This window comes from Haemorhous mexicanus, chromosome 10, assembly GCF_027477595.1.
Source record: "Haemorhous mexicanus isolate bHaeMex1 chromosome 10, bHaeMex1.pri, whole genome shotgun sequence".
Classification (NCBI taxonomy): Eukaryota; Metazoa; Chordata; class Aves; order Passeriformes; family Fringillidae; genus Haemorhous; species Haemorhous mexicanus.
Window position 1 is genome coordinate 18,085,673 of NC_082350.1, and position 20,680 is coordinate 18,106,352.

Sequence of the window (20,680 nt, forward strand, 5' to 3'; positions counted from 1 at the left end):
ATGCGGCCGGGGGGCGATGTGGGCGGCGCGGAGCCGGCGGTAGTGCCCGCACCGGGGCCCCCCCGGGAGCATGGGCTGCATCGGCTCCAAAACCACCATCGGTGGGTGAGCGACACCGGGATGGGGAGCGCGGACTTGAGGGAATAGGGGGTCCTAGGGTACGGAGGGCGTATGGGGAACTTGGGCGTGCAGAGGGAGCTGTGCGGGGGCTGTGGGCACGGCCGAGGGGCTGGGGGTGATACGATGGGGGTGTGGGGGCTACGGGGGTTGGGGGGTATGGCGAGGGGGAGAGCAGGGAGCTGAGGGGGATCCAGGGGATGGAGTGGTGCTGTATGGGGACTGGCAGGCTGTGAGGGCTGTAGGGTACAGGGAATTACGGAGGTGAGAGAGAACTGGGGTATCTAAGTGTGTTGTGTATGCAGAGAGCTTGAGGACTCTGGAGGACTTTGGTATGTAAAGGGTGATGGGGGCTATAGATGGGTGGGGGTTTGGGAGATGGGGGCGCTGCTCTGGGGCAGCTGGGTGGCTCAGGGAGTGCAGGGAGGTCTGGGGGGTGTGGATGTGTAGAGGCTGGGGCGATTGGAGCAGTTGGACTGCAGCTCTGGGGGAACTGGGGGTTGGGATGAGGGTGCAAGGGGACTGGAAAAGGGGTGTGGGACTGGGGTGCTGGTTAGAGTCCTGAGAGGTTATGAGGTGGCTATGAGAGAGACAGAGACATTCAGGGGGGTGTTGGAGGCTGGGGTTTGCTGCAGTGTGTGGGGTGCAGCGGGGGTGCTGCAGATGTCCTGGGGGTGCTGCAGGAGGGATGGGGGCTGTGATCAGAGGGAGTTCTGGAGGCTGGGTTCATGGGGGCTAGGACAGCGTTCAGAGTGTTGCAGGCATGCTGGAGGGGCCCTGGGGGTGTTGTTGCTAGGATGTCACCACAGGGTGCCCCTGCCCACAGCCGGGAGTGGGGGCGATCCTCTCTGCAATTTCCCAAGGAAGCCAGGGTGTACCCTCAGATGTGGGTGGGAGGCAGCACTTTTAAGCTCCCCTGTATCCCACCTCACAGCTGGTTTATGTCAGCCAGGCCCATCTTGGTGCAGGGGAAATGAGGCTCTTGAGAGATAGCCCATCTTGGCCCATTTGGGACTGGCCTTTCAAGGCAACTGCATTGACAGGAGCCCCCAGTTCTTGGGAGTCAGTGACTAAGGGTGTAGGCATCCATCCGTTTGAGGTGCCAGTGCCAGGAGGTCAAGCTGTTGTGGCAAAAGATGGGTGCAGGTGCTTTCATTGACCCTATCCTTTCTTGCTCCTTCCCCTCCTGACCCAGCAGGGAGTTGGAGAGGGGGATTGTGAAGATAGTGGAGGAGCAGCAGCCCCCTGCAAATATAGCCCAGTGCTGCCTCCCTTCACACACCCAGCACCTGGCCCAGTCCAGCCCGGTCCAGCTGCCCCCACCCCTCCCAGAGCAGCTGCCAAGCTGGGACAGGCGCCTGGTCCCCGGTGCCAGGCTGGGGACGTGCGTTACCGCTGACACAGGTGGAAGAGTTGCCCGGGCGTGAGTCACAAGTGCTGCAGCAACGAGTTGTGTCTGGTCTCAGACTGGACAAGAAGCTGCTACCACAGGGTCAGTGGGTGGGGGACTGAGAGGCTGCTGGGGAAATGGAGGTGCTGAGGTTGGCCTCGGCTCTTCCTGCAGTGGCCGTGGACACAACGCTGTGTGTGGAGTGGAAGGAGGTGAAGGCACTGTCACCCCTGAGTATTGCCCGCCCGCTGCCCCGGCTGGTGCGCCAGGCCTCCTTCGACAGCCAGGACTTCCTCCAGGTACCACGGAGCCCAGCCATGCCCGGCTGAGGTAGCCATGTGCCCGTGCCCCATGGTGGGGCACCCGTCCTGGCCATGGCCCTGCTAGCTCGCAGTGGCTCGGGGCTGCTCTGACGTCAGCCATGAGCCGGGCTGTATCCTGGGAGAAATCAGTCCACGGTGCCTCGTTGCCATGGCAATGCAATTTGTTGCGCGCCTCCAAATCCCACATCGCTTCCCCCGTGGCCATGGGCTCAGGGCCTGGCATGGCCGGGATAGCAATGGGGACATACAACAGGATGTCCTGGCACGGTGTGTGCTGCCAGGGAGTGGGTGCTGGGGAGCCGGGCTGTGGTGGTCTTGCACATGCACGTGTGTGTGCACAAGCTGGGGCGGGCACACACGTGTGTGTGACACCATCCAGCACAGGGCACGGACACGTGTGATAGCACACAAGCATGCAGGTGCACGTGTGTGTACAGTGGAGTTCAGGTGTGAGTGTGCAGGTGTGCATTTGCGGTCAGTTTGTGTGTTTGAGTGGCTGCCAGTGTCTGTGGGCACATGTGGTTACCTGAGCAGGCATGTGCAGGTGTGTACACAGTGCCAGCATGTGCTGACATTGTGGGAGTGTGCCCTGCTGTGACCACCCCTCTGCACACACCCATGCCTGTAATTTGTGTGTGCACAAACACCCCAGGCCCCCCAGGCTAGGCACCAAGCAGGGCCAAGCCCTTTCCTGCAGCGTGGGGCTCCCAGGAGGGAAATGGTGCCAGGGCTGTGACCACGCTGCCTGCTCTGGCAGGTCAATGTTGAGGACACTGTCGAGATGCTGCCCAAGTCACGGCGCGCGCTGACCATCCAGGAGATCGCTGCCCTGGCCCGCTCCTCGCTGCATGGTAACTGCTCACCTGGGGGCTCAGCTGGGAAAAGGGGTTCTCCTGAGGTGAGGAGTCTGGGCCTCTTGGGGGGCCCTGGGTATCACCTGTTTGGAGTTTTGGGGGGGGAACCAGGGGGTTACTGGTGGTACTCAAGAGGAGGACATGGGGGTGCCAGGTGCCATGAACTGCAAGTAGGGAGTGCTGGGTCCCGGCATTATGGGCTTTGTGGTGGGGACTTGGGGCGCCCCAAGGCATGCTGACGCTGGGGCACATCCCATAGGCATCTCGCAGGTGGTGAAGGAGCACGTGACAAAGCCAACGGCAATGGCACAGGGCCGTGTTGCCCACCTCATCGAGTGGAAGGGCTGGTGTAAGCCAGTGGAGTCACCTTCCGCTCTGGAGAGCGCCTTCAGCTCCTACTGCCACCTGAGCGAGGGCGAGCAGGAGGCGCGATTCGCTGCTGGTAGGCACCGCGGGCACGGCTGGCGGGCTGGTCCCCACTGCGGCCCAGGGCAGGGGTGGTGGGCTGGGTTGTCCCCGTCCATCCATCCATCTATCCGTCCGTCCATCCATCCATCCACCCACCCACCCATGCCATGGCACTGTGGGCATAGAGGTGCCAGGGCAGTGGGATTTTGGGAGCACCTCCCTGTGTGTGTTTGATCCATGCCTGTCCCGTGCCAGGTGTGGCGGAGCAGTTTGCCATTGCTGAGGCCAAGCTGCGAGCCTGGTCCTCAGTGGATGGGGATGACTCCAATGACGAGTCCTACGATGAGGACTTCATGCCCTCCACAGAGAGCTCCCAGCCCACCGGTAAGTGCTGTGGGGAGTGAGAAAGTTGTCCCACTGCTAGTGTGGGTGCCCCACCACTGAGGGAAAAAGGAACGGAATGCCCATTGCCTGGCACATTCCCCAGCCTGGTCACTCTCATAGAGGGCAGTGCCCCTGCCCTGCACCCTGGCAAACAGTGCCTGAGCCAGGGATGGGGAAGCCCTTAAACGCAACACCTCCGTGGTGCCAGAGAGTGTTTTGCTTTTCCTTTGATGGTTACCAGTGCCATGCACGCAACAATTTGTAGGCAAAGTGAGCACGGGACTTCTCCCAACCTGTGGTGCACAGGGCAGGGGGCAGCTGACATCTCTGGTGCCCTCAGCTGTGGACTGACCCAGACACCCTGATTTCCCACAGAGCTGACAGGCACGATGCCCGCTAGCGCGCTGCTGCGAGACCTGCTGCAGGGCCACCTGTGCCAGCTGGGCGTGCGGCACGGCTCCTGCGAGCCCGAGAGCGACTCCTCGCACACCCTCTCCCCTGAGACTCTCTGCTCCAGCCTCTGCAGCCTGGAGATGGTGTCCCCCTCTGAACTCACTGCCAAACTGCTGGGCTCCCTGGGGGGAGAGGACCTGCTGCTGCCCAAGCTGCCGCCCCCAGCCAGCCAAAGTGCCTTGCGGGGCCTGGCACGGCTCCGGTGCCAGGACTCCCTCTACTCCGTGTCCTACGCCGAAGCCTGTCTCTCACCCACGGAGGACGAGGTGGTGCTGAGCAAGGACTTCCCGCTCCGCCGGAAAATCTCTGACGTCGCCTCCTCCGGGGTGGCATCACTGGAGGAGGAGGAGGAGGCCGAAGAGCCCTGATGCCTCCTGGGGTGCCCTGCCTCTCCTGGTGGGGGTCCAGGTCCCCTGCTGAAGCCCTCTGGCGAGACCCCACGCTGGGTGAGGGACAGGCCCTGCCGCTGCTCCCCCTCGCTATCCGGGTGCAGGAGGGGTCCGGGGGCCACTGCAGCCCCCCAGCCAGCGTGCCCCCACTGTGCCCCAGCCCTGCTTGGCCATATCGTTGACCTCCTGGATTTTTGCATGAGAGCAGGGAAGGGGCGCAGAGAAGGGCTTGAGGGAGTCTGTCCTCTGCCCTGATGCCCAGATGTGCCCCCAAAAACTGACAAGACTAAACAAGTGGGGCTGGTTGTTCGCATGTTCTCCCCCAAACCACCCTGGGCTCCCCTTTTGGGCACAGTTCTCTCCCCCACAATGGCATGGCTGAAAATCTCCAATCATCCTGTGGTGCCTCTACCACCCCAAGCCAGGGTGGTGGTGGGGGTTTTGCTGTGGGAAGGGCTTTTCTCCTCTCTCCCTGGCCAACTTCTATTGGACCGAGTTTAAAACTGTGAACTGCTGCCTTGGAGCATGGAGCTGCTGGAGGGGTGCTGTGGGGGTGCCAAGGGTGCTGGGGGGCTGTGGATGTGCTGCGGTGCTGGGACTTTCTATACTTTTGTAGCTGCATGGGGCTGGCACAGGAAGACTGCAGGGCCGGGTGGGTGCAGGCCCCCAGGCTGGGGGCTTTGGGCCACCAGAACAGCAGTCCCAATCCAGCCCTGCAGCAAGGGGGTCAGCCCAGCCAGGCGTCCCCAAGTCTGCTGTTAGGCAATGCAGGGTGGAGAGAGGGGGTAGGGTGTGGGACTGATGTCCCTGTCGACAAGTCACTCACCCCTAGCAGGGAACCAAGTGCCTACAAGGGCGACCAGCCCCCCCTGTCCTGGCTGGGGGTGGCACCCCCCCTCGACGACCCCCCAAGCCCACGTGAGGGGTTCCAGGCACGTCGTTTGGGGGAGGAATGCCAGTTTTTGCCAACGCTTGCGCGCCCCTTCCTGCATGGCACGTGTTCTCGTGGGGCCACTCTCCCTTGCATGCTGCTCCTCACCCAGCCCAGTCACTGTTCCCTGTCCCCACACCCCGGGATGCCCCCCAGCACCCACTGCACCTCCGCTCCCCTGCATCCCCCAGCACACCCGCCAGCCCCTGCCAGGCACAGCTCCTGTTCTCCCTCCCTGCCATGGGGTGCCTGCTGTGGGGCTGGCCCCCTGCCCTGCATCACCGAGGGGCTGCAGGGGCCAGCAGGCCCGACACCATCAGCCACGCTGCTGGCTCCCTGCCACCCGCCACCACTCGCTCCGGGGGCCGTGGATGCTCCTCGCGGTGCTGGGGTGGGCTGGGGGTGCCTGTGGATGGCTGGGGGGCTTTGCTCTGAGTGTGTGTGCATGTGCACACCTGGCAGCGCATGGGCATGTGCACGCGTGTGCATGTCTGTGGCAGCTGCCCGAGCCGCCTGCCCCGCTGTGGCGGTACCTGTGGAGTATCCATGGGGTGCCCACACCGTGGCACCCCCTCCTCCATCCTGCCAGGTCTTGAATAAAGTCAATTGTGCGAGCGCTGCACCGGGCGCCTCTTCTTGCAGGTGGGGGGGGGGCACCTCCTCCCAGGGGACCTGGGGATGGCAGGCCCGCGGTGGCAGGGATGCATCCCCCTCCGCGGCCCCACAGGGTGACGGAGGCTTCGTCCCTTATCTCGCATTCCTACGGACAGGGTGCCTAATTATGGGCATCTGGCGGTGGTGGCTGGCGGGCGGCTGGACCCTCCCCAGGGCAGGGCCCGGGGGGCTCGGGCAGCAGGCGCCATGGCATCGCTCAGCTCGGCCTCCACGTACCGTGCCGAGCTCCTCAGCACCTACGGGCAGGGGCACAGCGACCCCCGCTTCGAGGGCGACCGGCGGCATGGAGCCTTTGGGGCACGGGGACAGGAGGCATTTGGGTACCCAGGTACCGGGTGTGGAGGGTGGGGGGCCCCAGGGTGCGGCGGCCCTGCTACCCTGGGGGAGCCCTGCTGCCTTGGGGATTGTCCCCCCAAGGGTTATCCAGCTGACCTGTGCCTGGGGACAACGTGGGACCCTCCCCCCAGCACCTCCAAGGTTGGGAGGGCTCAGAGGGGCACCCTGACTGCCCCCCCCGGTGCCCTATGGCTCACTGGACTGTCCTCCAGCTCTTACTCCCCAAGTGCTTCTGTGCTCCCTCTGTAAGTCCCAAATAACCCCAGTGTCCCTGCTGTCCCTAGGACCACAATGCTGTCTCCTCCCTATCCCCAGACCTTTTTGATTCTCCTTTTGTCCCCAATAACCCCCCCCCAGTTTTTCCTCCCTAACCCAGACCATCACGGTGTGTCCTCAGCTCCCCTGTGCCCCACACTCTTTGATGTCACCAGCTAGGTCCCCACTTTCTTGTATATCCCCAGTAACTCTAGTGTCCTTCTCCACCCCAGCCCACTCCCCCCAGACCTTTGTGGTCATCCCCAGTGTCTTCACCCTCCTGTGCCATTCCCCTGCTGTCCTCAGGTTGTCCAGTGCCCCTGGAATCTCCCAGTGCCCTCAGGTGCCTCCAGACCACCCACTACCCCTCCAGGCCCCCAGTACCCCTTCACCCCTGGGACCCCCAGTTCCCCCTGCAATTCCCCATCACCTTCAGTATCCACAACCTCCCACTGCCACCTGCTACCCCCAGCCCTCCCTTCCCCATTGTCACTCTCCCACATCCCCCAGTGCCCAGCAACCCTCCAATGCCCACAGAGTCCCCAGGTGCCATGTACCCCTGCAGCCTGGGCACCTGGGTGCGTGCCCAGGGTGACACCTACCAAGTGGTGGCCGACGTCAGCCAGTTTGAGCCCCCTGACATTGTGGTGACCACCTCCAACTGCCATGTCACCATCCAAGCAGAAAAGGTGAGGCACCCGAAGGGGCAGCATCCCCTCCAGCCATGGCACAGCAGGGTCCTGTTCCAGGACACCCCCTCCTGTGGGTGGCGAGGACAGGGTGGTAACTGGGAATAGCCCTTGGTAGCACTGGGGTAAATGGGAGCTGTGCTTAATGATGGGATAACAGGCAACTCCTGCTCTGCTGCACCTGTCCTGCACTGGTGTAACTGGGAACTGTCCTCACTGAGAATGGGACAACTGGGAACTCCTGCTCTGTTGCCTTCTCTGCTGGAGGTGGCAAGTGGGAACAGTCCCTGCTGGCACTGGAGTGGCTGGAATTTACCCCACTAACCCAGACTTGGGCAGCAGAGGCCTGCTTCCAGCTGGCAATGGGGTAACTGGGAATTGCCCTGGAGTCACTGGGATCTTTCCTGTGGAACTCCCTGTTAGAGTCAGGGTGTCTGGGACTGCCCATTAGAAGCACTGGGGTAACTGGGAATGTGCTGTTGAGCCCTCCATGCCACACTGCCTTCCACCGCACCGGTGCTGCCTCCCTGCAGGTGGCTGAGGATGGCACCGTCTGTGACACCTTCACCCACAAGTGCCAGCTGCCCGAAGACACGGACCCGCTGTCAGTGAGCTGCGCCCTCACCGAGATGGGCACGCTGGTCATCACCGTGCGGCGCCGCGCCAGCGCCGGGCCCGGGCAGCGCCCGCAGCTGCTGCACCGCAGTGAGGCCATGCTGTGAGCGGCTCTGCGGGACAAAAGGCTCCTTGCCCAGAGCCAAGCCAACCCCAGCACTGTGGTGAAGCTCAGCCGGTGCCCCACTGGCTGTGGCCCTCTCCACCTCCAGCCCCATAGTGCTACAGCTCTGTTTATAAAGTCCTTTTATTAAATTAATATAAAAATCTCTGTATTTACATGGGGAGAGGTGCACGGCAGAGAGGCAGCAGGACCCCCTGTTCCCAGCCATGATGTGCTGAGCACAGGGGGCAATGCCCACCCATGTCCCCGTGGACACCCCAACCTGATGCCCCTCTCTGCCCCGTGCCACCCTGAGAAGGGACATTGTGGTGCTCATGGAGGGTGTGAGGGCAGTGGCCATTCTGGGGGGCACCGGGGGCTGGGGGGGTACAGAGGTAGAAAAGTGGGAAGCCCCAAGAGCTGGCAGGTCGTTGGGGAGCAGAGGCTGGCTGGGGAGCATTTGGCTGTTCCCCAGCCCAGGGAGGGAGCAGAGGCACTAGATTGAGAGTGCCCACTCCAGTGCTGAGCCTGGCGGCAGTGGGCTCAGGGTGGGCACACCCCAGCCCATGCCGGAGGGCCCTTGTGGCTTCTGGGGACACAGGGGGTGGATCTCAAGGGCCTCACTGACCCTTGGGGGTGTCGTCATCCTCGTCGCCAGGACCAGCCTCGCGGGGCATGTGGTGGTGCTGGTGGCGGTCCCAGAGCTGGTGCAGGGCCGTGGTGTCGGCCTCGCTGGTGCTGGCGGTGCTGTCGCGGAAGCTGGCGAGCGGCGGGCGCACCTTCACCCCCTTGCCCGTCAGGGAGCCCTCGATGGCCTTGCGCAGCTGCGGGAACCCCAAACCCATGGGCAAACAGCTCCAGGTGCTGCTCTGTGCCCCCACAGCCTCCCTGTCCCCTGCTCACCTCCTTGAGGGACACCATGCCCACCAGTCGCCCAATGCTGGTGACAAATGCATGGTCCAGGCCCAGCAGAGAGAAGATGGTGTGGGTCTGCAGGAAGAGGGGGCTCAATTGAGGGTCTGGGGGTTGTGGGTGGGGGTCTGGGATGAGGTGAGGGCGCACCTTGTGCAGCGAGGTGTGCTCCACCAGCTGGAAGGGTGCGGGGTCGATCTTGGCACTGCTGAAGTCCACCAGCTGGTCCAGCTGCTGTTCTTCCCACTCCAGGATCTGGGGAGGTGCCATTGGGCAGGGTCAGGGGTACGGCCTCCCCACAAGTGCCAGCAAGGGCCCTCCCATCCTCCTTACACCCGGTCTTATGGAGAAATCTGGGTTATCCACCCCTACCCTGAGCAGGAGGGTCCTGCCTGTCTCTGCCCAACCCCTCACCTCTGCTGGGGTCATCTTGTCACCCAGAATCATCTCCTCCTGCAAGAGAGGTGTGTTGGCACAACCCTGCGGGCGCCGCTGGGCAGGGTGCGGGCAGGGAGCAGCCGGGAATAACGAGGGTGGAGGCAGCACATGCAGGCAGGGCACGGCAAGGGAACAGGCAGGGTACAGGCAGCACGTGGGCAGGTCAGGTAAAGTGATTGGTTGACAGGACATCGGTCACACCCTGATTTGCCACAGTTGGACAAGCCAAGCTTGTGATTGGCTGAGAGAATGCAAGGTGTGCCATGATTGGCTGAGCAAAGTGGGGCAGATCCCGTGGTTGTGATGGCTGGAAGGCTCCACATCCCGGCTCCTGGGAGGGTTTGGGATGGGGAGTATGCACACCAGGATTGGTTGGATGGAATCGTAACTGTCCAAGATGGACTGCACAGACATAGGCCCAACGTGATTGGCCAAGCAGAATCTTGCCAGGCCCCTGATTGGTTTAGAGAACTCCTTCCAGGCTCTGATTGGCTGGGAGGAGCTGTGCCCAGGCTGCGATTGGCTGCAGCTTACCACAATGGAAATGCGGACGCGTTTGGCCTTGTGATAGGCTGTGCCCTGGGCCTGGCCCGTGGGAGAGACATCAGTTAGGGGATGGGATGGGATGGGATGGGATGGGATGGGATGGGATGGGATGGGATGGGATGGGATGGGATGGGATGGGATGGGATGGGATGGGATGGGATGGGATGGGATAGAAGATGATGGAAAGGGATGGGAAGGGATAGGCAGGGTTGAACAGGAATGGAAAGGGATGTGACAAGAATAGGCAGGGCTGGGAAGGGCCAGGCAGGGCTGGGCAGGGCCAGGCAGGGCTGGACAGGGATGGGAAGGGCTGGGGAGGGACAGGCTCTCACCTCGGTGGGCTCTGTGGCAGCATTGGCACAGAAGAGGCTCTTGAGGGCAATGCCAGTGTGGTCAGTGCTGCCAGCTGCGGGAGGAGAGGGGGTGTCAGTGGCGGGGACACAGGGGTGCCAGGGGGCCACATGCAGACTCACCTGGGGGGCTGTCGGCTGGGCTGCTGGGCACTCGCTTCAGTGCTGGCTTCAGGGGCTTGCGGAGTGCGGCGCGGGCAGGGGTGCCCGAGGAGGTCTCTGTGCTGATCTGTGGGGGGATGGGGTGGTAGGGTGACAGTGGTGGGGGACGCCCTGACAGGGCATCCCCAAGACGGTTGCAGCCCTCACCTGGAAGCGGATGCTGGAATCGGAGAGCCGGTGCCCGTCCTCGGGCAGCACCTTCTGCCGCAGTGTCAGCAGCCGGCGCTGGGGACTGAGCTGGGTGCTGAGCAGGGCCCCCACCTGCGTCCGCTCAATGGAGCCCAGCAGGATCATGGACTCTGCCAGACACAGCATGGCGCCATGTTGGCTTCTGATGTTCCTTCTGCCACCCACCCAGGGCACACTCCACGGCTGCTGTGGATGCTGGCAGAGCCCCTGCCTGTGTCTCACCAGCTGACTCCACCAGTGGCAGGTTCTTCATCTTGGTGCTGTGAAGGACCTGCTGCAGGTCCCGGTACTTGCAGTTGAGGGTGACGTAGCGGATGTCCCGCACCATGATGTCCTCCACCCGCACGTTGTATTTCCTGCCCATGGCAAGAACAGTGGCCTCAGAGTAATGCCATCGCCTCCCCTGTGCAAGGGGTTTGGGGTTGGGACAGGGGACACAATCTCACTCGTGGTGGCCCCAGCCCAGCTCAGGGAGGTAGGGAAGCTTCTTGATACGGATGATGCTGTCGTAGAGGGAGGGCTGGAGGCTCTGGGCGACGGCATTGGCCAGGATGACAGCGATCATGACAGGCAGGATGTGTGAGATCTGCCCCGTCAGCTCAAAGACGATGACGGCCGTGGACACCGTGTGGGTGACAGCACCTGACAGTGCGGCCGCTCCTGCAGCCACGCCCAGGAGATGAGGGAGGGCCATCAGGTACTGACCACCAGGCTAGGTCCCCGCCCTAAGTTCCCCCCTCTAGGGCATCCACCATATGGGGAGCCCTTGGGACGGTGCGGGGACATTCCCAGTGGTGGTATCACTCCCAGTTCCAGGGATCATCACCTCAGCTGTGGGGCAGCATCTCCAAACTATGCCCACCATGGTGTCCCCATTCCAGCTCAGTGCTTACCCACCACGGCGTAGCCCCCTGGCACGATGCGGTAGATGTTGCTGTCCGTGTGGATGCCATCAGGGAACCAGGCTGCCATGCTCTCCCCCACCAGGCGCCCAAAGGCTGCCCCTGCAGACAGGGAGGGGCTGGGAATGGGCTCAGGGCTCTCCCAGTACCTGCCCCAGCCTCACACCTGATGCTGCCAGGGAAGGGGACATTTGGAGGCACCCACAGGCGCCCAGTGTGGGCTGAGAGGTGGCTCCCTCCTCCCACTGTGCCCACACAGGGTGCAGGGTCTCACCAATGACGAAGACAGGCATGAAGGCTCCACAGGGCACTGGGATAGTAGTGGCCAAGGCTGACATCCAGAACTGTGGAGCAGACACCCATTAGTTGCCCTCCCTGACCCAGCCCTGCCTCCTGCCCCTGCTGTGACCCTCAGCTGGGTGCTGTGGAGCAGCACGTGGACACCGCACCCTGCAACGGGGCATGGGCTCCTCCCAGGGGCACCCTGCCAGCTCCTCCCTGGTGGCACTTGGTGGCATCTGGCCAGCACCTCCCAGGTGGCACCTAGGAGCAAGCAGCCAGAACCTCCCTGGTGGCATGTTGGTGGCTCCCTGCCAAGATCTCTTTGGTGGCATGCCAGCACCACCCAGCAAACACCTTGGTGGACTCTTGGAGCAGCCACCCAGTGCCTTCTGGTGCCACCTTTCTGGTAACAATCTGGCACCTCCCTGATGGCATCCAGAAAAACCTCTCCATAACCTCCCGGCAGTGCCTTGGGGATGACAGGGGAAATAGGCACCCACCTTCATGAGGATGAAGACAACAAGTGTGACAAAGACGTTGGAGCGGGGATGCAGCCAGGCCTCCAGGATGCCCAAGTATTCGAACTCATCATTGATCCCCTGCTTGGCCCATGTCTGGTTGTCAAAGAGTGTCACCAGGGTGTCCTTCTGGGTGAGCTGGTGATAGGCAGGGATGAGTTGGGGCTTGTGGTGGCCCTGCGGTGGGGACTGGTGTGCCACCCCACGGCGGGTACCTGGCCAGCCATGAACTGTCCAAAGCCAGGCGGGAAGGTCAGCGTGGAGATGATCAGTGTCACCAGGGCAGGGAAGAGCAGGCGCCTGGCAGGGTGGCACAGGGCAGGGGGTGATTTTGGTGCGGCCCCAGCTCCACCACCCTGCTGCTGGGGACTGCTGGGCACCTACTTCTTCATGAGGAAGCGGTTGATGGCCTTCTGGCGGCGCATGAACTGCACAATCTTGCGGTTGAGGTAGACGAAGAGTGCGCCCCCGAAGCCGCTGGCGATCCTGGGCAGAGCCAAGGGAAGAGGTGTCCTGCTGCCACCACCAGCACCACCAGTGCCACCACTGCCAGCCCTGGGGCCATGGGATGGGTGCTGGGATGGCCGCACTCACCCGATGACGGCAAAGGCAGGCAGTTCCTGCAGGTCGAAGGGGAAGTCGAGGCGGAAGCGGGTTTTGAACAGTGCCGTGATTGTCTCTGGGGGATGGTGGGGCTCAGTAGGGCTGGGCAGGGGACCCCTGTGCCCTCACCCTGTCTGAGGTACCTTCATCCTTGTTCCAGACAGCGAGGACACGGAAGATGAAGGCGCTGAAGGTGGCAGCAAAGAAGCCGCGCCAGTAGTTGCGGACGGCAAAGAAGGTGGAGGTGACCTCGATGCTGAAGAGGACGCCTGGCATTGGGGGAAGTGCACAAGGGAGGTGGAGAAACCTAGGCAGGCCCCCAGTGCCTGGCATGCTTCCCACCCTGAGTCCACACTCGTGCACAGCCCACGGGGGTCTGGCTGCCCCACGGACACACTACGGGGCGGTTCAAGGGCTTCCCTAGCAAAGCACTGGCCAGTCCCAGCTGGGCACAGTGGACACAGCACAGTGGGCCAAGCACGAGTCTGCACGAGCGACAGGGTAAGCACAGGGATGTGGGCAGCGACACGAGGGGTGGCACTGGAATGGAGTGGGGTGCACACAGATGGACAGACAGACAGATAGGGCAGCAGGCAAAGGGCAAGGAAAGAGTCAGACACGTCACCAACCTACGGGCAGGGCTCAGCAGGGCTGGAGCAGGGAGCTCCCTGGAGCGCAGGGCGGCAGGGGAGAGGACAAGAGCAGACGTTACACATCTGGGAGGGTGCTGCCCCCTCCACCCTTCCTCCTCCCTGCTGAGCAGCACTGCCCTCTCCCATGCCAGCTGTCCCGGGGGTCCTGCTTGCCTCTCCAGGTGGACCCTGCTGCCTGGGCGGGAGGTGTGGGGATTGTGGGGAGGCCTGGGGTGACCCTACCTCCGATGGGGGCGGCGAAGCAGCAGCCAACACCGACAGCGCAGGCAGCTGCCAGCATTTCAATGTTTCTTGCCTCATTCTGTGAGGGAGACAGGAATGAGTGGGCACTGCCCCCAACCCTAGGCACTGCCTAACCTGCTGGTAGGCACAGGTTGATCCTTCTGGAGCCAGCCTGCCTTGCTCACCTCGTAGAAGCCCCCAAAGAGGGAGAGGAAGCGGCTGAGCAGGGCCGCGCACATGCTGGCGATGTGGACAAAGGGACCCTGAGAGGACAAAGGGAGACTGAGGACATTGCCCTTAGCCTCACTCCCTGGTGCCCTGCTCACCCTGCCCCAGCACTGCCCTCACCTCCTTGCCCAGGGGCATGCCGCTGCCCAGGGCACACGTCAGTCCGATCACCTTGGCCACAAAGGTCTTGAGGGTGAGGTATTCCTTCAGCACGACGCCCCGCAGGATGGTCTTCATCTCGGGGATCCCTGAGCCTGGTGGTGTGGGGACAGCCTTGACCAATAGCCATGAAGGGGGGACACTGCCCCATGCTTCTGGGGGCTAACCCTTGATGCTTTGCCACACCCCACTGTCACAGGGAGGTCCCAGACACACCTCTTCCCACAGTACAATTGGCAGGAACAGCCCCATGATTATGTAGGCACAGCTCAATCCATAGCCCCACAGGGACCCCAATTTCACAGTCCCCAGGAGACCCTCTGAAGATCAGGTCTTAGCCCTAGGAAGACCCCCTAGCCTGCAAGACTCATAGCCCAGGAGGAAATCCACCCCTTAACTCACAGGAGACTCCCTGAAGACCTCTCTCTCATAGGCTTTAGAAGATCCCCAACCCCATAGCTCAGTATGGCATCCAAACCATAGTCCCTAGGAGACCCTCTGAAGACCAGCCCATATCCCTAGAAAGACTCCCAGGACCTCCAGGGACACACCCAGGCACAGCCCCAGGGAGTGGACACCCTGTTTACGGTGCAGGCAGCCCCTTGATGCCCTACCCACAGCCTGGGGCGCAAGGATCTGGGTGAAGCCAGCTGAGAAGGTGATGAGCACAGTGGGGTAGGTGACCCAGGCCATGTACTGCAGCAGCACGTTGGTGTCCAAGCCCCCATACATCCACTTCTGAGCTGTGGGAACAGCCAGTCAGATGGGTGGTGGGTGGCAAGGCACATGGCATGGCCCTATGGCATGGCCACTCCCTGCCCTGCCATGGCCCCAGGAACCCACCGGTACCCACCTACCTTGGAGGCACGTGGCGATGGCGAAATCCATGGCCCAGCTGACCAGTGCCATGACCAGTCCCAGCAGTATGAGGAAGACCCAGTCCTCACCCACCTTGGAGATAAGGAACCGCTGGCACTGCAAGGCGCAGACTGTGGACACAAGGGCGGTTTCAAGGCCGGATGCCCCAGGGATGGGCACACTGAGGTGGCAGAGATAGGCTGGCAGCAGCAGAAATGCTCGCAACCAGCGGCACTGACCCAGCACAGCTGGCACTCTTTGGTGCAGGAGCACTGCTGTGTCCAGCTGTCACAGCCACCTGACTGTGCACAGTCACAAACGGCACCACTGGGCATGCACCTCCCGCCAGCACGGCCTCCCTGGCACGGCCCCAGGTACAGGGGCTGGGGGCCCCTGGTCCCTGCAGCGTGCCCGGCTATTTCGGGCCATTGTGTCCCTGCTGCCCGGCGGGCAGGTGGCATTGTCCTCGGCGCCGGTGTCCCGTGACAGCCAGAGAAACTCTACCCGCGGCACCGTGGTGGGGTGGGCAGCCGTGTCCCGACTGTGCTGCCGTGGGTGGGGCTGTGCCCACCCGTGTGGGTATCCCGGTGACCCTTACCACGACAGGGGGCACAGCGGCCCTGGGTGTACTCCAGCAGCTCGGAGGGATGGCGGGGCTGGGGCGTGTCCCCCTCCTGCAGCCGCAGCCGGGCTGCCTCATCCTTGGCAAAGGTGCCCAAGTCCTGTGTGTAACGCCCATACATCTGGGGGAGAAGGACAGGCAGCAGTGTCAGGGCGGCTGGCACCCCAAGCCCAGCACCCAAGTGGGGAAACTGAGTCAGGGCAGCAGTGGGCATTCTGGCATTGGCCTGCTGGGTGAGGGAACAGCCACAGCATCCCAAGGCAAAAGGGTGGAGGCACCGGTGGGAGTGCCGACTGCCCTCCAGGGCGTGGGAAGGAGCCAGGAAGATAAGGTGAGTGTGGATCAATGGTGATTGTTTTGCCTGCATGCCCAAAGCAGGCAGCTGAAACGTGTACCAGTCTCTGGCCCTGCCCAGGTGCCCCAGGCACTGCACTGGGGTGGAGGGTGAGGTGTGTGCAGTGATAGGAGCGTGGCCAGCTTGGCCAGGAGACTCTCTGAGGGCTGGTATTGGGGTTGTGCTGGACCTCTGCAGGCACCACACTCTGACATTTCTAAGAGCAAGGCTGGGATACCCCCTCCAAACGCAGCCTTGGCAGGTCATATGTGACATGAGCTGGCTGGTCTCAGCTGGCAGCAGGAAGGCAAGAGGACATTGAGGGACAGGATGTACCCCCAGTTCCAGGAGAGAGGGAGCACAACATCAGGTCCAGGGGGTCCCTGGGCTGTGAAGAGGGGGATCACATAGGGATCACCCCCCTTTCCTCGGGTGCCTCCTGCCTGGCTGTGGCACGTGGCCTGGCCCTGGCAGGAGGTGGCCCTGGCAGTGCCCCTCATGCTGGCCAGGAGCTCTTTGTGCCCGTCTTCCCTGCTGAGCCCGGGGCATTTGTCCCGCGCTGGCGGGCACTGCCAAGGACTCGGTTGCTTGGTTTCCGCCTCACTCCCCCCCGCACGACCTGAATGCCAAGCGCCAGAGGTTGGCCCGGCACAAAGGGAGGCTTCAGGACCGTGGGGGCCCTGCCAGGCTCCCACGTCGGGACAACGTGAGCCCCATGCTGATGGCGTGCCCACCCGCCGTGCTGTGCCAGCGCAGCGCGTGGCTGCCCAGCCGGGGCACAGCCGCCCTCCTCCCGGCACGGCCCGTGCCGGCTCCATCAGAGGGGCAGCGCCACGGGTGGGCACCGCGCTCGGCACGTGGGCAACCCAGCCCCGGCTGCTGGAGGCAGTGCCCACCCCGCATGCCCGGGTCCCGTTCACAGCCCCCTGGCCTGCCGGCACACGGCGGCTCCCCATGGGGATGGCGTGAGGGTGCACTTCAGACGGGGCAGCGCTCCTGCCCAGGTCCCTTCGGTAGAGAGCAGAAAGCAGTCAGAGCGGCGCCGGGTGGATTCTCTGCTGTCTAATACCCGGGTTGTGCCCAGCAGCGGGAGGGAGGGTGGGGATGTAGGCAGGGAGAGGAGGGTGAGCTAAGTTCCATTGCTGACCCTGTCCTGGCATGGATTTTCCCCCAAACTCCTGCTCAGCATGGGCTCAGTGGCTCCTTGCCCTGCGGAAAAGAGCTGGGGGGAAAAGCACGACCACCTTGAGGGGCCAAATCCAGCATCGGCTGCCAGAGGAGGACCCCGGCCCTGCACGGGGTCTTGAATTCAAAGGCTCCCTTCGGAAAAAGCTTGTTTGCTCTGGAAGATGAAATGGGCCGGCACTCCAGGAGTGCTGTCACCCTGCCAAGCACTTGCCTGCCTGGCCCCACTGCTGACCCATGGCCAGCCCAAACCAAGATGGAAGCACCCCCAGGCTGAGTGCCCCACAAACCAGCTCTGTGTCTACCTCTTGGGGCTGTGCCAGGGGCTGCCACACTGTCCCCCTGGGTGGTGAGACACACAGTGGGATGCCCAGTCCCAAGTGCTCCAGCCTGGTTGAGGGTGATGGGATTTGCTCCCCATCTGCCTCACTTTGGAGCCCACCCCACTTGTAACAACAGGGATGCAAGCAAAGGGGCCATGCCACCCTGCTGCCACCTGCCACCCTGTGCCATCCCATGCCACCCTTCTGCCCCTTGCGACAGCCCCACAGGTAGGACATGGGACCCCCATGGGTGCCCAGTGCTGAGCAGCCACAGCTACTGTGCCCACAGCCCTGGCATGGCTGTGAAAGCCAGTGGTGGGCTTTCTCCTTCCTCCTCCTCCTCCTCCTCCTCCTCCTCCGCTTGGGTTATTTTTCCACAAAGGCCTTTTGAAACACAAACAGCCCCGGGACTCCGGCCTCTGCCGTGAAGCAGCTGAACAATCACAGTGCCGGGCAGGCAGGGAGCGGGCACAGGGGGGGCTGCCGGGGGGCACTCGGGGACACGGGCACAGGCCAAGGCCACTGTGTTGGTCCTGAGCTGCTGCGCTGCAGGCACCGGCTGTGCCACAGCCCCTTGGCCTCTGCCAGCCCGTGGTGCCTGCTGTGCCTGGGCGATGCTACGCCTGGGGCGGGCACTGGCATCTGGTGCTGCCGTGTCCCCGTGCCAGCCTGTCCCACAGCGCGGAGCTGGCCTGGCAGTGGTGCCCACCTCCTCATGGCCAAAGCCAGCCATCCTTCTCCCCCAGATTTCCCCTAGGGGAGATTTTTTAAGGTGAGGGGTTGGGGGGTCCTCTAGGCTGGCAGCTAGCAGGCAGAACAGGGGGTGTGTGTCACGCTGCCCGTCTTAGCCGGGCTCTAATCACCCTGAGCGGCTCTGCAATGAACAAGGGCAGTTTGTCAAGCTTAATCCCCCCCACGGGGCCCGTTGCTCCCTGCCACGACAGCCTGGCATGTGGGGGACACTGGGGCTGATGTGCACCCCAGCATCCTTGGCATGCCAGGGCTTCCCACAAACATCTGTCAAGCATGGGGAGTCCAGGGAGACTTTTAGGTCTGGGGCCCCAAGACTCATGGCATCCCAAGGCTGGTGAAATCTGGGGAGGGAAAGGGCATGGGGTAGGGACAAAGTCCTTTGGACATAGCTAGGCACAACCCTACAGCCTGGCTGTGATGACTTGGCTATGGGCACAAGCAGCAAGAACTATCTCCAGGCTGTCCAGCTCAGACCAGCCCATGCCAGGCTCCAGCTGGATCCTGATCTTCTTGGCAGGTGCTGACAGGAGCTGGTGGTGCCTCATGCACTGAGGAGGGCTGGGCACTCCCTCCTGCCCAGCATGTGCCCAGGCAGCTCCCAAAATGCAGGTGTGAGGCTATGGGACAGGAGCCCACACCCAGCCTCACCCACAAGCCCCAGGCACTTCCACGAGTCTCACTGAGCCCAGAGGCCACGGGGATGGGCACCACGGAGCACTCAGGGCACGGGTGCGCCCCTGCCCAAAGAAAAGCAGGGCAAAGTCTGCTGGTGCTGAGCACGGCTGCCCTGATGGCAGCCCAGCGTGCCTCTCCCCTCACGCTGCCCGCAGGCTCCTCCGCCCCGTGGTGCCTGGCAGGGATGGCCTCTCTGCTCACCCACCGTGACCAGGGCACCCAGGGGGGCCCTCCGGAGCTGGCGGCAGGGAGAGGCACCGCCACCACTCACCCCTGCTCCTGCCCCCGACTGCTCCCTGACTCAGCCCTGCCGGGAAGGACCGTGGGGTCAACAAGGTCGTGGAGATGACGGCACAGCCAGGGCTCCCATGGCCAGCTGGTGTCCTGCAGTCACCTGACAGGGGCAGCTTGGGGTGAGCACTGAGGGGCACGGCCAGAAGAAGGGTTTGGGTGCTGGGAAAGGCAGTGCCGAGGGTATGCAGAGCAGCAGTGCCCTGACACTTCCCCGTGCTCCCATGCTGGGTGGGCAAGGCTCAGCAGAGCCCGTCACACACACAGCAGCCAGCTCAGGCTCTCTTGGGCAGCTGTGGGCACAACTCTGTGGCTATGCAGTCCCTGCTTCCCTGCACACCTCCCTGGCCCTGCCTGTCCGAATGCCTTTGCCAGGGCAAAGTACCGTCCGCCTTGGGCACCGTCCCAAGGGAGGCCAGGGAAAAGAACCTTTGCCCGTGATGTCTGAGGGCTGTGGGCAGTGGGGTGGCTGGGAAAACAGCAGGCAAGGAAGACACCCCAGGACAACGGGACACCCTGGTGCCAATGGGGAGGCCTCTGAGATAGGGGAGTTGTAAACATGGGGCTAAGGTTGCAGGGAGGGGAGATACCGTATCTTGGGGGCAGAGGGCCGGGGACGGGCAGTGTGGGGCAGAGAGGAGTGCCCGGCTGCTGCCTCCGGGGGCCCCCGCAGGGTGGGCGCCCCTTCCCAGGGAAGAGGTGTGTTGCCAGGGGGTGGTGAGGTGTGTGCAGAAGTCCTGCCCGAGGGGTGGGGGCTCAGCTAGGCTCCTCCACAGCCGGAGGGGGGCTGGGGGTGACATCCCAAACAGGAGGCAGCATCCCAAACAGGTCACCGCAGAGTTCTGCCGCCCTGAGCAGGGCAGCAGCCCCAGATCCCCAAAACCCCCGGGCGTTCCATCGCGTCCCGTCGCGTCCTGTGCCACACAGGTGCTCGGTACCCGCCCGGTGCCCCCGGTACTCACCAGGGTCTGCTCATATTGCAGCGCCCGCTGTGCCTCGCTCTCGGAGGCCATGGTGCCGCCGCTGCCGCCGCTCCGCTCCGCGCCGTCCCGGTGCCGCTGCCGCTGCCGGTGCCCGCGGCGGCCGCGGCTCCTCCCGGACCGCGCGGGGCGGGCCCGGGGCACTGCCCGGGGGAGGGATCGGCCGCGCTCCGCCTCCGCCGGCAGCGCCCGGCACCGGCGGCGCCCGTTACCGGGACCGGCGGCGCTCGGCACCCGCTGCCCGGCTGGGTCAAGAGAAGTCCGGCCGGAAGCTCTGTCCTGTGGCGGGACCCCATCCACCGCGGCCTTTGCCAGGATGGCACCACTGGGCAACCAGCGGGTGCAGGTGAGGGTAAAAGCTGGCGTGGGCGACGTGACCACGGGCCAGCTTCCCCCGGGACACCGTGCTCCCTTTCCCACAGATACAAGGGCTGGCGTGGGGCTGGGGCTGCTTCCCTGTGGGCTCCCCCTGGTCGGATGTGGGATGACCCTGCTGGGGCCCTCCAGATGGTCACCCCCAGGCTCATGGCCATGCCCGGCTGGGGGACAGATTGGTGGGGGCAGAGTGCCTGA

The 20,680-nt window shown here is 63.5% G+C and overlaps 3 protein-coding genes across 3 annotated transcripts; 2 read left to right on the forward strand and 1 right to left on the reverse strand.

The window, feature by feature from the left end:
* On the forward strand, positions 1-4,828 carry FAM131A (family with sequence similarity 131 member A). Its single transcript, XM_059855671.1, is given in 7 exon segments — positions 1-56; positions 58-101; positions 1,682-1,806; positions 2,588-2,681; positions 2,944-3,126; positions 3,348-3,476; positions 3,852-4,828. Coding segments are annotated over 7 exon segments (1,077 nt in total). The 3' UTR covers positions 4,298-4,828.
* Positions 4,829-6,095: 1,267 nt separating this feature from the next.
* On the forward strand, positions 6,096-8,046 carry LOC132331830 (heat shock protein beta-7-like). Its single transcript, XM_059855673.1, has 3 exons — positions 6,096-6,252; positions 7,053-7,204; positions 7,738-8,046. The coding sequence occupies exons 1-3, from the start codon at positions 6,111-6,113 to the stop codon at positions 7,924-7,926; spliced, it is 483 nt and encodes a 160-aa protein (XP_059711656.1). The 5' UTR covers positions 6,096-6,110; the 3' UTR covers positions 7,927-8,046.
* A 4-nt stretch (positions 8,047-8,050) lies between these two features.
* CLCN2 (chloride voltage-gated channel 2) lies at positions 8,051-20,640 on the reverse strand. Its single transcript, XM_059855672.1, is given in 25 exon segments — positions 8,051-8,746; positions 8,826-8,912; positions 8,985-9,089; positions 9,249-9,287; positions 9,807-9,857; positions 10,151-10,224; positions 10,292-10,397; positions 10,478-10,629; positions 10,742-10,875; positions 10,966-11,179; positions 11,413-11,523; positions 11,696-11,765; positions 12,204-12,359; positions 12,437-12,521; positions 12,606-12,707; positions 12,816-12,900; positions 12,968-13,093; positions 13,700-13,778; positions 13,885-13,962; positions 14,048-14,181; positions 14,701-14,829; positions 14,944-15,075; positions 15,543-15,687; positions 20,090-20,418; positions 20,421-20,640. Coding segments are annotated over 25 exon segments (3,147 nt in total). The 3' UTR covers positions 8,051-8,542.
* Positions 20,641-20,680: the final 40 nt, after the last annotated feature.

Excerpts from the sequence above, each read along its gene's own strand:
- LOC132331830 (XM_059855673.1), top strand. The coding sequence starts at position 6,111 with ATGGCATCGCTCAGCTCGGCCTCCACGTACCGTGCCGAGCTCCTCAGC. Across the intron at positions 6,253-7,052 it reads GGAGGCATTTGGGTACCCAG|AGTCCCCAGGTGCCATGTAC; the intron begins GTACCGGGTGTG and ends CAATGCCCACAG. Across the intron at positions 7,205-7,737 it reads TCACCATCCAAGCAGAAAAG|GTGGCTGAGGATGGCACCGT; the intron begins GTGAGGCACCCG and ends GCCTCCCTGCAG.